This window comes from Aulostomus chinensis, chromosome 17, assembly GCF_037954235.1.
Source record: "Aulostomus chinensis isolate RoL2024-O1b breed Wild chromosome 17, RoL_Achi_v1.0, whole genome shotgun sequence".
NCBI classification, from domain to species: domain Eukaryota; kingdom Metazoa; phylum Chordata; class Actinopteri; order Syngnathiformes; family Aulostomidae; genus Aulostomus; species Aulostomus chinensis.
Genome location: NC_141336.1, coordinates 25,728,914 through 25,744,957, shown reverse-complemented (window position 1 = coordinate 25,744,957; position 16,044 = coordinate 25,728,914). Strand labels below are relative to the sequence as shown.

The window sequence follows — 16,044 nt, the reverse complement described above, 5'->3', positions numbered from 1 at the left end:
GAGCAGTTTCTCACAGATCCATGACAGCGCTACCATGTTTCCATCCAAAACATCAAATATCCTACATGGATGCGATTCAAGTTTGTAGCCCTTTTGAGCAAACAAACACAATAAAGAACTAAGAATGGAACCCAAATTTAATCTCCAGATGTCTGAGATGGCAGCACATGGCTCACATGCTCAAGGAAACGCCGGCGCCAATGAGGAAACAGTTTAGAGTGCTAAAATGCATTTGGCAACGTTCCAACACCCAGACAACAGAAGCGTCTTCACGGCAGCGGCAAGATTCTGGCTCTCTCTCTCTCTCTCTCTCTCTCTCTCACGCACACATACAACTTCAGATTTCACATACATGAACACAAGCTGCATTAAGTCAACAGTGTGAGCATGACCAAGGGTGTGTGGTGCAGGTAGGAGGGGCCAGTGAGAGTGACTCACTCTTCTGCCTGGGGGGTAGAAACTTCAACTAAATTTTTGTCAACAAGTGGTGAAACTGGGGAGCACAGTGCTGTCTCCTCATGGCTAGAAGGTCCTGGGTTCGATTCCCGCAGTGGACGCTGTGAGGCGTGTCCTCTCCTCCATGTCAGCGGTGCCCACACCTTGGGTGGGGTCGGCCAAAGGGCCTTTCTGTGTGGAGTTTGCATGTCCTCCCGTGTCCCCAGGGGTTTCCTCTGCAGCAGGGGTCTCAAAGTGGTCCAGTACAGCGCCGTGTGGCTGCAGACTTTCATTCCAACCCAGCAAAAGCAACATCTGATCCAACAAATGAGCTGTGAGGACACAGCTTGGTTGATTTAAGTACAATCAGGTGTTGCTTTTGCTGGGTTGGAATGAAAACCTGCACCACTTTGAGACCCCTGCTCTACAGGAACCCCTCACAAAAACACGCAACAATCCTGGTCACAACAGCACCTCCTCTGGTCAGTCAGGGCACCTGATGGGAGGGCAAAACGTTCGGGGGAATAATGTAGTCTTCCCACACACTGCGTCCTACAGTCCCCCGTCTCGTGACAAGAAGCTGTGTGCTAACGGCCCACGTATGGGGGGACGCATGAGTCCAGTTCTGGGCTCATCCCAGGTTGGCAGAGAAAGGAGTGCCTGTAAGGGCCAGGATTCCGAGCAAGTTGGCGGCCTGTGTTTGAAAAAAATGAGTTACAAGAATTGGGGATAAAGAAAAATTTGAAAAAAACTGCAGAGAGTGAAACAGTGATGCTGCCTGTGGACGAGTTCATCTGGCGCCTCCCTGCAGAGGTGCTGGCGTTCGTTTGTGCGCGCGTGCGTGATGATCAGCCAGTTCAGACGTTACTTTGGTCCACCACAAACAGACCGCAGAGTTCTGTTCATGTTTGCTGCATCAATCACAAATACACGCCTTTTTATCTAAGGTTAATGAGCCAAACTGTGCTCAGGTCCTACTGGAACAGTCAAAGAAGGAGGAACTGAACAGGAAAACACCGAAACATTTGCTGAAGCTGAGACCTTAGCAGCAAACAGAATTCCTCACAAACGTAATGAGCCTTTAATTGTCGCTGTTGGCTCCTGGACGTGGGAACGAACTTCACACTGAAGCGGAATTCAGCCCCAGGAGAGTTTACTGACCTGACCCAGAGGCTTGGGTCAGTCTTTTAGAACACAGAATAATGTTCCTGTTTCTGTGACATCACAACCTCTGGAATTCCTACAAAGAGAAGACATGACGACTGAGTTCACTGTTGAGATATTTTTACTACAAAGCGTGGATGTCGTCCAGTACAGCTTCCCCACATGCAGTATTTTCACTTTCATGATCATTTCTTTATCATCAAACATGTTGTGACTTTGGTTATTCACACTGAATGACTTTTGCTTTCTCGCTTGCTGGTTCTGCAGAGCAAAAACTGGCTCCCACCTATGGAGCTTGGCTAGGCAGCTAGACTGCCACCAGGTTAGACCGCCGGTGCAAAGTTGCTGTAAACAGTTTGATGCCTAAATTTGACAGGCAAGTCACGTGACAGGTTTAGAACATCTCCAGGAACTCGCTGCAGTGAAGCACACGTGACGCACACAACAGCAATCCTTCAGACTAGAAAGGGTCCAGCAATGTTTCTGACCACACCTTGAGGAGAGTGCACTAGTGATTTAAGTCATGTGGGTGAGAATAAGTGAGCTGCGTTCAGGACAAGCAGTGAAACCTGATCGCTGCTCGGCGCTGGGTGGAGGCGGCGCCGCCACCACCTCCAGGTCTGTAAATTAAGAAACAAAACGTAACTACGCAAAACTGTCATCGGCCGGTTTTCCTTCTTGTGAGCTCAAACACGTCAAGCAGCGTTAGCACTCAGGGTCACAGTGATTTATTCAGTTGGAAACTTCAGCAAAAACTGGGTCTGAAAAGAGAGAGGAAGTGTTTGAGTCATTCAGCTTTCATCAGCCAGTCACAATCAAGTAAGGAGTCACATGTTCGTGTTCAGCATCCCAACCAGCTAAGGGATCAAGTCGATCCCTGAGGGCGGTTCTGGAGAGTCTGGATCTGCTCCATGGTCAACTTTTCCATGATTCCCTGGAACAAACCAACAAACAAACGCGTGGTCACCTCAACGCCAGCCTCTGTGGCGCCTCATTCACTCTCAACTTTACCGCACACACAAGGCCTCAGACGGGGACCTGGCGGCGTGCTGAAGTCTGCTTCAGTCCTCAACACGTTCCTCCCAAACGCTCGCCCACGCGCACCATTTAACCCCTTTTAACCCAATTACTTTTCTTGATGATGTGAATAATCAGAACATGGGATGTCCCACTGGGGGCGTATTTGACCCTGAGGGGCAACGAGGTGATTGATTAAAAATGTTTTTATTTCATGTTGGAAAAAATGTTGATGGACTTGAATGTTGATGACTGTTGATGTTGATGAAAAATGAAAAATGTTGATGGACTTGAATGCTTTTATGCTGGGCAAGATTCTGTCACTAAAGAACTGAGTGTGTATATTTACTTGAGCGCGCGCACACACACACACACACACACACACACACACTTTAGAAAACATATTAAAATCTTGAAAACATAACATGGGAGGATGCTTGACTTGATGCTGGAATAACTGAAGGGCCAAAAAATGTCTCTCGTCTCAGTTGATATTGTGATGTTTTCCTATAAATACACAGAATACAACCTGATATCATGTTAACAACTATTGTACATGAAGCACAATGGCATAATTGTCAACAATTGCTTTGTAATTATAGACTATATGAGTGACAGGACAGTGCAGTACAGGCTGTGGACTAGAGAGGGAACTATACTGCTTAAAAAGACGCAGACATGTAAGCAAGTACGCAGGTTTGGCAGTAAATGACCCTTGAACCCTGAATACTGGTGGTTGGGAGGCAGTAATCATTCCTTCCATCATGTGTTGCTAGCCAGCTGCTCCGGGGGACCCGGGCCCCAGGGCCCTGAGGGGCCCAGCCAGTTTCAAGGCTGACGGAACATCAGAGGATATTAGAGTCTTCGTTCTCAATGGGACCCGTGAGTAAGCAGTTGATGTCATGAGTTTATCCTGCTGCGCAGTCATGTCACTTTATCTTGTCAACCTCTTATTATGTGTTTAAATCTTAATGGCCGACTTCCTGACTGTTCACCCTGTGAGACGCGTTTCCTCGGTTACTCTGTGTAAACTTCCCTATTTTATCAAAGTTAGAGCGAAAAGATGGAGGCCTGGCGCTGGAATTGTCGGGCTGATGTTGCTGCGCCTGCAGGGACGACACTAATATATCACTGACGCTTATATTTCTAAAATGATTTCAAAAAATATATTCAGCCCTGCTGAAATACTACAATACTCACACAAACAAACAAAATAATGTAATGTATTTTCATCAACTGCAGTAAACTGATCAACATGTTTGTGGTGTTTGCTCTGCAAAGGTGGAGGAAGGTTCTCTCAGACTGCAGGGAAAAGATGGCGGGTTCTCTACAGACGGACGAACTCAGCTGCTCGACGCTCCCACCAGCTCACGCTGATGAAGCAGTCAGACTCGAACCTGAGTGACCACACAGGCGTCACACCTGAGCGGCTGCTGCTCCCGAGTGGAATATTTGCTACATCATGATTATGGACTATGAGAAAACCCTTTCTATTCCCATTCTGTCCAGCAGATGGCAGTAAAACTCCGCTCAGACAGGAGCACCACCTCCTTGTGGTTGCGTCCGCTGATAAATGTGTGTTGGAGCTAATCTGAAGTATTTAGCAGTAAATACAGTGAGAGTATTATATGACCCAGCCTGCTGGTGAACTACCGCACATTCCAATGATGTCATTTCCTAATATGGAAGAAACCTGTGACAACAACAGTTCACGTACCGGCACAGTGGGGGGGCTGGCCACTCCATCGATTGCTGTCACAGACTATCGCAGGTGCACCCTTTAATTTGAAACCATGGTAACAAGAGTAGAGTGCAACCAATTTGCCATATTTATAGGACAGTATGAAATCTCCATTTTCTAACAGTGGTGGAGCGCCGCACCGTTTGAAATTTGGAAGGAAGAGACAAGTTTGAATGTTTGGAGGAGTGATGGGGAGACAGGAGAGTTGCTGTGTTGTTGTACTGAGAGATGAGGACCAGGCAACATTCCCACCTTGGCTCTTCTCTTCTCTCCACGCCTCCAGACTCATGGATGGGATATGAGTGCAGGCCCGGTGCTCGGACCGGTACTTCCCCACGGTGAAGGGGTCCACAGGGAGTTCCCTGATCTCAGTGTTGTCACAGATGATCTTGGACAGGGAAGCTTTTAGAAGCTCCGCCCTCTGTTGCTGGGTGAACACGCCTTCGACCTCCCACCAAAACCTTCGGCACAGAAACATTTAGAGCTTCTGTTGGTGCTCGTGTGATTGTGAGGAACTACGGTCTGATTTTGAGGGGAGGGGTGTGGGCGGACCGTTTAACAAACTGACAACTGCTTTTTTGACATCTATTTTCCACATAGCCCACAGCGGAGGCACGAGAGCTACCGCTAGTTAGTTAGGTTACTTCTGGTTAGTTATTGAATGTGACCTGTCGCCGTCGCGAAGCGCTCTCATCTGCTTTCCGATCAGGCAAGCGAAGAGGGGACCCGTTCTTGAGCCGGGCAGGATGCTCTCCACCAGGCCGCCCAGCCAGACATCGATATTGTCTGGATGCTTGTAGAGTTGAAGAATCCTCGCAGCAACCCTGCGATCCTGCACCACCTCGGTGAAGTCATCCAGCGTCCTGATGCGCTTGAGTTGGCAGAAGGTTCTCCAGTCGTTGTATCCTGGAGAGAAACAGTAACGCAGTACCATTTACTTTCCTGCATATTTGTTTGTACTTGACAGAGTATTTTGACAGTCAGGATACACGGGTCTTCCCTCCTTCTGTCAGCGGTAACATACAACATCTCAATTTATGTACATTTTGTTCTCCAGGCCAGAACCAAGCCTGCTGTTTCCCCCTGTTCTGGTTTCTGACTTTACGCTAAGCGAAGCTAAGCTAAGCTAAGCTAAGCTAAGCTAAGCTAAGCTAAGCTAAGCAGCTATAAAGTATAGCTTCATATCTGACACTCCTCCTCTTACTCACACAATCTAACCCTCAGATATGAGAGCCAATGAGGCGCCAGTGGGAGGGGCCATCTCATCTGAAACAGGAAATCTTATTTTTGCATTTGCAAACTGGACCAGTGTTGCGATGGCAGCCATAAACAGCAACTGCTGCTGGAAGTGGACTACATCACCCTGATCCCTCCTCTTCTTTGTTGGTGGCTTGCTCAAACATGTGGGGTTGCTTGTTTCTCACTCTTGCCTCTGGTGTCTCTCGTCTCCTGCGGCACTTCTCATGTTTGGTAGAATGGAGACCAGACAGACGTGTCAGGCACTCGTCAGACGTGTAGCACGTTAGCCACACTTACTTCAAGATTCCTGCCAGCTCTGTTCACTCCAGTGAAGCACACGTAGGGCGAACCTGCCTCTAAGAGCGTCCTGAAGAAGGCTGACAGAGGACAGGTACACCTTTTTCTCCGTTTTGAGGTTGGAGTATCAGCCTGGACTCACCCGGGAGGGCGTGATCTCGTCCTCTCTGCAGGTTCAGTGACGCCAGGTCCATGTGCTGCTCGTTATTAAGGACCACCAGCCTCTCCGTCACCTCCTCCGCCAGCAACTTGTCAGCGCTAACGGCTGTTGCTGGAGTTCCAATTATACCTCGCAGGATCGGTTCAATTCCACCTGAGAACAAAGAGCATTATCAGAGGCGGAGAGCGTGATGGAGAGAATACTTCCCGTATCATAGTTCTACTGCCAGACAATTTCATTTGACCAGTTTAGGAATTCATCAACAGTCTGATAAAAGTCATTTGAAGACGTGTGGGGAAGTTGAGTCACGGTTGCAGGATCGCAGCTGAGCCAGGAGCCAAAACCTCATTTCAGCGTCCCTTTGAACATCAGTTGTCACCAAGAAAAAGACAAGCTCTCTGTTTGGAGCGACAGTCAGACACGAGGTGCCTGACCAGCTCAATACAAACTCTGTAGCTTCCGGTTTTGCTACTTTGTCCCAAAAGGCAGACGAGGGTGTAAGAGAGCCGTTGAGACGACAGAGCAAGGACACGTGATCGGGCCTTCATCACCATCGGCAGCAGAACAGCTGAAGTCACATGAACACGACTGGAACAGTTTACAACTTTGAGAGTAGCAGAAGATGTGGGAGGAGCTGAACTATTTGATCACACGGGAATCCAGCTGCTAACCACCAGACATCCCTGCAGCTCAAGGCCGGTTGTGACTTCTTCAAACATACAAACATGTTAAAACTGCTACGAGTCCCTGACAAATCTCAAGAGCTCAAACGCAACACTGAAGCTGAAGTGTTCTGAGTACTGCAACTGTTACACATGCCTGCTGTACTCGTGACCCACATGTCCACTACTGCATTCATTACTATGTTTAGGTATCTCTGATATCTTCAACTTCCTTCCTGCTCCTTGAGCTCATTCGTGTGACAGAACCCACTTGCTCGGATCTCCAGGTGTTTTTCCTTCTGCCCACCTCCCCCCCCTGGTTGTGCTGGAGGGACACGGCTTCCCTACCTTCTTTGACGATTCTCCACGGGCTGAAGAAAGTCTCCTGGAGCTTCAAGTGGGAGAAGGACTGGTGATCCTGGTAGCTCTCATTCAGTCTCCGGGTGACTGGAGAGATGGTGGCGTGGCCGAAGCGGAAGGCAGCAGTGGCGAAAACATTGGAGGCTGAAGGGTCCACAGCTGGATCATAGCCTCTGTAGGTTCCTACGTGCTGCTGGAAAGAGTCCGGCCCAATAATCTTTGGAATGTAATCCCTCATGGTTATGATCTGAGAGTCAAAGGAGAGGAGATCAGAGAGGAGATCAGAGAGGAGAGCAGAGAGAGGAGAGCACGTGAGCATCATCTGCAGGTTTGTCCTCCTGCTCTGAAATGAACTTCAAAACTGCCGTCTCACTCCTCGCAGTCGAAGGCTCAGCTGGGTCACGTGAACAGATGCCCTGTCCCGGTGTAAACAAACAGTGAACAAACATAAACTCACTTCCACTCCAGAAGATGGCGGTGTGACGTAAGAGCAACTTTAAAAGAAGAGAAGTCACGAGTGATTGTTCCATCAGAGAATCTCATATCATATTTACACACACACACACACACACACACACACACACACACACACACACACACACACACACACACAGAGTCGGGCAGAGAGAAGCTGTAAGTCTCCACTTTTCTTTGTTATTTGTTGTGTGGCAGGTTGAATTACTTTGGGAACAGATATTTATTCAAACTAGAATAAAAATACAGCTTCTTGCAGAAAACGTGAGGTGAATGCAGAGTTTGACACAAACTACAACATGTAGAAAGGTGAAAGAAGAGGTTTAGGTGAGGGCGGGGCTGTCCTCTCGAGAGGAAGTGATGTCACAAACAAACGCACGGTTAAAGAGGGAAACCTTCTAAAACGACTAACATTTTCAAAACTACAAATGGTTGAAGTTGGATATTTGAGTATTTTCTGTGTGAAGGCGTGAATTAACTCACGTTGCTTTGATCCTTCATGCTGCCGCGCATTAATAAGACGAAGCAATGAGCAATGACGCTGGCGTCTTGAAGATCTGTGGACTCGGGTTCCATCTCTGGTCTCAATCACACCCCTCGGGCCCGGCACCGCTTCCGTTACATGACATCATGCAGCCGGAAGACATTTGATTGGGTGTTACACAATTGAAGAGATGAGCTGGTTCCCATGGTAACACCCAGCGCTGCGGTTCGATTATCCATCAACATGTTGGCGAGTTTGATAAGAACTCGTCCAAGTGGTCCTGAAGGCTTCCAACACCATTGGCTAGGTTTCATTTATGCGTGAGTCCATTGTTCGTGTTGGATTTGCAGAGGAGCTCTGGGCCACTGAACCACCACCAGCTAGCGATGCTCACGCATTTACTCAAGCAGTTCTCAGATCAGTTCAGTGGTTCAGCTCAGTGTCGCCGCCGCCCACCACCACAGTTTTATTAACAGGTGAGGGAAGTGATTCTATTGGCGGCGCTGCTGACGAGACCAAAGCCCAGGTGCGGTTGTCAGCCACCTGCTGCGTCCTGGTGACGGCGGCGCTCCACTGCCTCCTCCCATCAGCCCCTCCTCTAGTTTCATTCATGAAGCTGAGCAGAGTCAAAGAGGTTTTGTCTCACAAAATGAGGCAGGAGCTGCTGCGGCGTGCTTCAGGTGGGTTTCTGGACCAAGTTCACCTTCTGCCTGTTTACTCTGATCAGAGGGGAGCTCACTGCTGCGTCCTGCCTCCTCGGCTCCCGGGAGGTCACTGGGCTTCAGTGCCTTTGGGAGCTGATTTCCTGCTACATTCTGTAATGAATGGCGGGGAACAGAAAGCTTTAGCTCTTCTTTAATTTGACATCTCGGCTTTGAGATTCTTTTTCTCTCAAAAACATGCTGAGACCTGATCGTGCCTCACATCTCACTCGACTGCCAACACAGGGATGATAATCATGGTTATAGATGCAGTATGTAAATCCTTCTACTTTTCATACCAAATTATTCAAAGAACCAGGGCCCTTAGGACCCGTCTCTGTTTAATACGGTAAATCTCTTTCACCTGAAATAGCAGGTGTTAATCCAGGGCTGCAGCCCCTAGAATCTGATCCAGCGCAGGGTTGCTCTCACTGGCCTCAAGCTGCTCTCAGCACTTTACAGGCCGGCAGAGGCGTCGCTGATCCTGGACCGGAGTGAACCGGTTTGACCAGGTGGGCTCAGGTGAGCTTTCTGCAGATATCATGAGGTCCAAAACTGATGACTCAGCATTCAGAGTGAGTTAGAGATATGATCCCTGGTCTCATTCTCTGGTCCGCCTGTGTCGCTGCTGGGCGCCACGTGTCAGAGGCTCTGCTCGCGCTGGACATCACAAAGAGAATCAGACGAGGACGAGCGCCCGACGGCCGGCACCCACGGAAACATCTTCCACTTCCCAGCTGAGAGCACAGACCCAGCATCTCCCTCCCAACCGGACCACGACTCTCAACAACGACTCTGACGTACAGGAAGTGCTGGACGCCTGTAATCCCCCGACTCCCCATGACAGTAAAACAACTCAAACAAGCTCCTCCTCCTTCACGTCTTACGTCTCTCACCTCTGTTTGGCCTCTGTTCTTCTTCTACTGTTTGGTTTGGGGAGCAAAACATTATGAAACACTACTTCTACTACGGATAATAATAATAATAACAACAGTACTACACGCATGAATTGTTTATGAGTAAAAACACAGCAGCAGTACAACGAGTACAGCCTGTGATGTCACCCTGAGGAGCGCTGGCTGACGTCCGTGTGAGCGGCGAGGAGCTACCGAGGGCTCTTGCAGCCAGTTGCAGCGATATAGTGAAGGATTCATTATTGATGAGCTGCCCGATGAGCAGCGGTGGAGGAGAAGCTGGGAGAGCCTCGGGTGAGTCCTCCTGGACTGGAGGAGGGCCCGGAGTACTGCATCACAAACCCCCGCCAGCACGCGCTCATCGATTCTGGGGTTAGGAGCTGAACGTGAGGAAGAGCTGACGTGAACACCTGCCTCAGCTGTTGGTCCCTGGTGAAGCTTTTCTCATTCACATGTTGGCTTCGGAGAGATCCGCTCAAACGAATCAGCTGCTGAATGCTCTGGAGGTGCGCCCCTTTCTTCCACAGGTTAATAATGTCGCTTAGTGTCAGTTACCTGGTGCTGAGCTCCAACAATCTTGCGGGTTTCTTGAAAGATGGTCTCTGGGTTCCAGTGACTGTTGATGCGTTTCAGCTTCTCAGCGATCCGGTTGTGCTCCCTCAGCCACAGGACATGTATAGCAGTGAGGGGCAGACCCTCGTTGACCCGACTGTCTCCGGCGGCGAAACACTCCACCCTCTCAGCGGAGCCCTGTAAGCAGGCGGAGGGCAGCATGTCTACATCAGGAAGGTACGGTCTTCCTCTGGCGTCCTGGAATCGTTTATTAACGGCAAGTTTGCCATTCCGACCGGAGAGGTCCCGGAGGAAGCTTTGGGCCTTTGGACTGCTGCCGTACACGACAGAGGCATCGATGAAGGACGTGATGCTGTTCATCTGCTGCTGCTGCAGAGCTTGTTGAATATCTAATCCGTAGCTGGCGAAGCAGGCAGGTACAGAGCGATGAAACGGCATGCAGTTTTGTGTTCCGGAGTCCGTGTCCTCTGTCTGTAGAGACGGAAGAAGAATTAGCAACACGCTGCTTCAGCATTGTCATCGTCATCGCAAATCCCTTCGTATCTTTCAAGTTCATTCACTGTTGTGATCAGACAACCTTTAGTGACGGAGTTTTTGCTAATATGCTGAGGAGCTTTCAGCTAACACAAAACACTTAGCTTGAAGCTAAAGGAGACTGATGGCTAACGAAAGCGAAACTGTCCACTTCCAAACTCTCCAGGTCTTCATCTTCTCTGAAAATCCAAGGTGTCTTAATCCACGCACAGCGATTTGATTTAACATGTTTGATAACCGTCAGTCTCTGTTAGCTTCAAGCTAAATATACGTGGCTGGCCCTTCCTGCATTTTGATGTCACACAGAAAAAAAAACATATTTTTGTGCAAGAGATGCTTATTTTTGAGTTCTTGAAAGGTAAAACACACTCTTGGGAAGAAGGGTTACTTCAAGCTCACTAATAAACACACGTTTATTTAATCAGCACAAAGGAACAAAATGTCTGCTTTCACACTCTGACCTCTGCAAATTATGACAAAACCACAGGACAGCAGATTTTATGCTAAGCTAAGCTAAGAAGCTAACAGCAGTAACCTCCTACTGAGTGGTCAACATGACAGCGGTGTCAACGATGTCAAAGGAACCAAGCGATAACGCAGAGGTAGTAGGGGGAGCCCAGGGGAGCTGCAGGTGTGTGGTTCCGTTTACCTGGATGGGAAAACACGGGGGAACATTTTCACACCTTCCCCAACACTGTTGGCCGATCCAGCCGGAGCTCTGAGGGGTGAAGCTGATGTCGTGGTCGATGTACTGGCCCCACTCCACCAGCAGTTGGGAGTAGGCAGTGTCCCTCCCTTTAGTGGAGCTCTTCAGGATTTTCCTGCTGACTTCCCGCGGCTGTTGACACAAGCAGGTGTTTGGGATCAGGTTCAGTTCAGCGCGGCATCACCGCCTCACCATCAGCTGCTCCACCATCAGCTGCTCTACCATCAGCTGCTCTACCATCAGCTGCTCCACCATCAGCTGCTCTACCATCAGCTGCTCTACCATCAGCTGCTCCACCATCAGCTGCTCTACCATCAGCTGCTCCACCATCAGCTGCTCCACCATCAGCTGCTCTACCATCAGCTGCTCCACCATCAGCTGCTCTACCATCAGCTGCTCTACCATCAGCTGCTCTACCATCAGCTGCTCCACCATCAGCTGCTCTACCATCAGCTGCTCCACCATCAGCTGCTCCACCATCAGCTGCTCTACCATCAGCTGCTCCACCATCAGCTGCTCTACCATCAGCTGTTCCACCATCAGCTGCTCCACCATCAGCTGCTCTACCATCTGGCTATGGACTGGGGAGAACGCGTTCTTGGGGGATGACGGGGAACACTTGCATGTGTCGTGGCGTTTGTGTGGAGGTGAACTGCAGGCTGGAGACACGAATGCAAATCTGATGACTTCCTCCAAAGAGCCTGTGACTAAAGACTGAAATTCAATGGAAGCATCACTTTCACTTGTTTGGTCACATGACTGCAGCAACTCTTCTAATCTCTGGAAACTAAAAGCCCAAACAACGACATTCCAGCTCTACTCTCTCACGGTTCTGCGCTTCCTGAACACGTGTGAGCTTCATCTGCTGGGAAACAGGTGGAGAAATCAGTGGGAGACCTGCTTCATTTCCAATTCTCCACCCAGAGTTTTGTGTCCCTCTGACCTGCGTTTGGTAGATTACCGGGGGGAGCTGGAAGCCATTATAGAGCCGTCCCGGGTTCCAACCCTTGGGTTCTCTCAGTCCGTCCTCATATTCAGCTGGAAGCCATCGGACCAGGGCGGTGTTGGCTGCTCCCCACAGAGGATTTAGCCTGGCGAACACAAGCAGCACAACACACGACTGGAGCGCTCGTGTCGAGCACCACAGCCCTCCGCCGACTCACGTCCACGAAGCTGACAGAGGGGCTTCTGAACATGGACGTGTTTGTCACAAACTACAGGCACACAAAAGATTTATAATCGAATGAAATCATTTGATGGTAAATTTAGAGCTTTTTAACTGAGCTGAAGTGACAGGGTGAGGATGCTGCAGTCTGGGACGCGCCTCTGAACGCACGGCGGTCACATCAGGAGCCCCTCGGAGGTTCCACCGTTCTGGCTCCTTTCAAACCCTCCAGATGGAGATCAGACGTTTCTGCAGGTTGGGTTTTAGTTTCTACTGTGACTGAGACACAAACTCCTTCTCAGGAATGTGGGGGAAATTATTTGGAGCAACTTCATTTTTAATGAGTCGATCAGCTCATAACTGCTTGTTGATTTCATCAGTTTTGCAGTATAACTGAAGGTATTAATCATGTCTGGTTGGGAGAAGCTCATCCCACCTACTCAGAGAACGTCACCCTCCGGGAACATGTTTGTTGTTCTACGTCAGTCCGGGTTCTGGGACCTCAGGTACCTGTTGTTGCAGCTGCCGGTAACAGAACGGTACTTGTCGAGGTGACTGTTCTGACAGACGGCCGGGTCGGTGACGGGACACCGGGAGAGTTCTGCGATCCTCCTCACGTCCGCCCAGGAGAGGAAGTCTGGGGGGAGAGAGGAGCAGCAGCTGAGGCGAGTGTCTCGGGTCACCTTGGTACTTTTACTCTCTGCCAGCTGAGTACTCGGTGACGGGGACTACTTGTGCCTTCTGCCGTGACGTGTCTTCTACGCCTCCGGCTCACTCGCTTCCTCAGGCCTCTCACGGTGGCGAGGAAGAGCTCGGCGGCGCTGGACACCTCCAGGCTCTCGACCTCTGGCCGGCGGAGGAACGCGAACCCGCGAGGGTGGTGCGCGCTCGGGCCTGGTCTGAGGACACAGAAGAGAAGTGTGAGTGCCTCCTGCGAGCCCCTCAGCGGGAACCTGAGAGAGACGCGCGGTTACCGCTGTCCGGCGTGGAAGGAGCTCCGATTGACGAAGCGAAGACCCGGACAGGACGCGGCGAGCAGCTCCGCGCTGGAGGCTGCTGCGGTGCACAGGGGGGGTTGAGTCACCTAAACACTGGTGCTTGTAGGGACCTCATCATGTCACATACTGCAATACTCTAAGTACAGAATTTACTGAGAGTAGAGCTGAAGCTGCTGTGTACCACCTGAGTACTGCAATAATATCCACAAACCTCGTGATACTGCGAACAAGTTGGAACATTTCTGTTCTACTTTCATTTACTGTTTGTGCAGATGTTTGATACCGAGAACATCATTGAATACAGGGGGTCATTCTTTATGTATCAGTGCAGTACTCTGAAAAAATCAATCCATCTGTTACTGTACTGCGTTTGCGTGTATTTGATTGCTCTACTTCTTTCTTGGATGGACTGCTTGAACAAGAATCACAGTGCCATGTATTAGTACATGAGCAAGTAGCAAATACAGTACTTGAATCTGTATTGTTGATACTTCCATTTGAATGTACCCCACGACTGTACGTATGCTCCCCAGCATCATGCCCCCCAGTACACGACAGCTGAAGCCACTGGTGGGTCACTGGGAGCTGTGGTGGTCCAGTCAGCTAAGATCTGGGTTCACCATCACGACTGGCCTTTTGATCAGTTCACAACTCACCTGTTCAATAATCATCATAATCATCATCATCGTAATAAAAACAATGATGAAGCAATCATCATAATTCAGTTTTACAGGATGATTCACAGGGAAAGTATCGCTAAACAAGTGGAGAACAGAGGCGAGCAGCAGGTCCACTCACGGCTGAAGTTTCCTCCTCCATCAGTGGACAAACTGGGGGGAACGAAGAGGAGCGTTGCCGCGCAAAGATGCAGAAGTGAAGGGACGTCCATGGTGAGCGTTCCGTCAGGACCGCGTCCCAGCCTTTTAACTCCAGATTAAACCAAGGTTAAATAAACCCCACCTCCGGACTAGCCGGGCTTCTCCCGTCCTCCACAGAGGAAGAGTGATATCTCACCCACTTGGAGGGTCGTGGATGAGGAACACACACACACTTATATATGTGTGTACAATAAACGTGTTTGTGGGTCGGTATGGCGTCACGAACACCAGGGTCTTCCGCTCCAGAGTTTGGTCCTGGTCGGAGGGAGGACCCGGTGTCGGCCCAGCCTGACAGACTAAACTCAGGGTTACTGCATCACAAGCAGCAGCCGTGCAGGTCAGCCTGACCGTACGCGTCACACTTGCTCCGGTTGATAGGGTTGTGATGACTACTGATGAGACCAGACGCCAAAGTACTACAGAAGTACTGACCTCAGGTACATGTTGAAGTACCCTGGAGTACTGCAGTGCAGCATCCTGTAACTCCGAGGCTCCTCTGGTCCCCACTACTGAAGTCGTCTCGCACCACTACGAGTCGCAGTGACTCCTAGTCAGCATCTTTGCAGTCGTAGGTGACTCAGGTGCGACAGAACACTTTCTGTATCCTGACGTTCCCTGGAAGACTCCAACTCCTGGAACCAAACCCCGAACCACGAGTCACGTGGTTGAAATAGAAACAAAAGTGATGTCCTCTTTGATTGCAGGTGGGCCCGCGAGTCCTTTTTCAAACTCACAATACTGACCAATGAGCTTCCCCGGAGGAGGAAGTAGGTTCTCACCAGGTAATGAACACACACACCACATTCACTTCAGTGAGCATTCAGGGTCCAGTGCTGCCTGAGCAGTCAGGCGTGTGTGTGTGTGTGTTGGGGTCACAGCCTGACAACCTCTGAACGCTGCACTTGAAATTCATGGTTGACATGCTGCTGATGCAACTCATGATGCTCAGTGGTTTGTGTGTGTGTGTGTGTGTGTGTGTGTGTGTGTGTGTTGGAGCTGAACCCTAAACCTCTCTGGAAATGAATCTTGAGCTCCTGGTGGGCAGGGCCAACAACTCCAGCTGAAACTCTCTCAGCTTCTGTTGTGCATTTTAATCTTTTCCGACTTCTTCACCGCCGTCTGACATCACCCTGTGGCTCGGGACATCGGCGTCAGGCAGCGGCTCTGACCTGGTAGCTCCTAACTCAAGATGGTCAGTCACTGATGGCAGACGATCGCTTCTCCATCCAGAACCTCGGAGATGTTTGGGGGATTTGGCGACTGATCTGAGGTCAGGCTGATCAGACAAATGCAGTCATCTTAGGTGACGGCACGAGAAGGAGACGCGGCAGCAGAAGCGTTCAGGCCGCCGTGGCTCCTGATAACAGGACAAACAAGTGTCCGCTGGCAGCAGCAGCTTCGCCAGGATCCACGTCCGAACCTTCCAGACTGTGCGTGTGTTTTGATGCTTAAGAGTTCAGACAGGCAAGACAAACCGCAGCACACACACACACGCACACGTATACACACACACGGCGCACAACTGACCCATAATCACACACT

The 16,044-nt window shown here is 50.0% G+C and overlaps 2 protein-coding genes across 4 annotated transcripts in view; both read right to left on the bottom strand.

Annotated features, from left to right (window-relative positions):
- sntg2 (syntrophin, gamma 2) overlaps positions 1–16,044 on the bottom strand; it is a 192,237-nt gene that overhangs the window by 128,169 nt on the left and 48,024 nt on the right. The gene's annotated exons all lie outside the window — the stretch shown is intronic.
- On the bottom strand, positions 1,720–14,788 carry tpo (thyroid peroxidase). Of its 3 annotated transcripts, XM_086182807.1 has the most exons (13): positions 14,423–14,788; positions 13,601–13,682; positions 13,359–13,525; positions 13,137–13,263; positions 12,423–12,552; positions 11,405–11,593; positions 10,204–10,692; positions 7,064–7,322; positions 6,036–6,206; positions 5,026–5,263; positions 4,610–4,818; positions 2,454–2,533; positions 1,720–2,360 (listed from the first exon to the last, which is right to left on the bottom strand). In XM_086182807.1, the coding sequence occupies exons 1-12, from the start codon at positions 14,511–14,513 to the stop codon at positions 2,457–2,459; spliced, it is 2,229 nt and encodes a 742-aa protein (XP_086038933.1). In that variant the 5' UTR covers positions 14,514–14,788; the 3' UTR covers positions 1,720–2,360; positions 2,454–2,456. The 3 variants fall into 3 exon arrangements, with proteins under 3 accessions (XP_086038933.1, XP_086038931.1, XP_086038934.1); XM_086182805.1 differs by having other exon boundaries at positions 1,720–2,533; XM_086182808.1 differs by having other exon boundaries at positions 1,720–2,533; positions 13,601–13,679.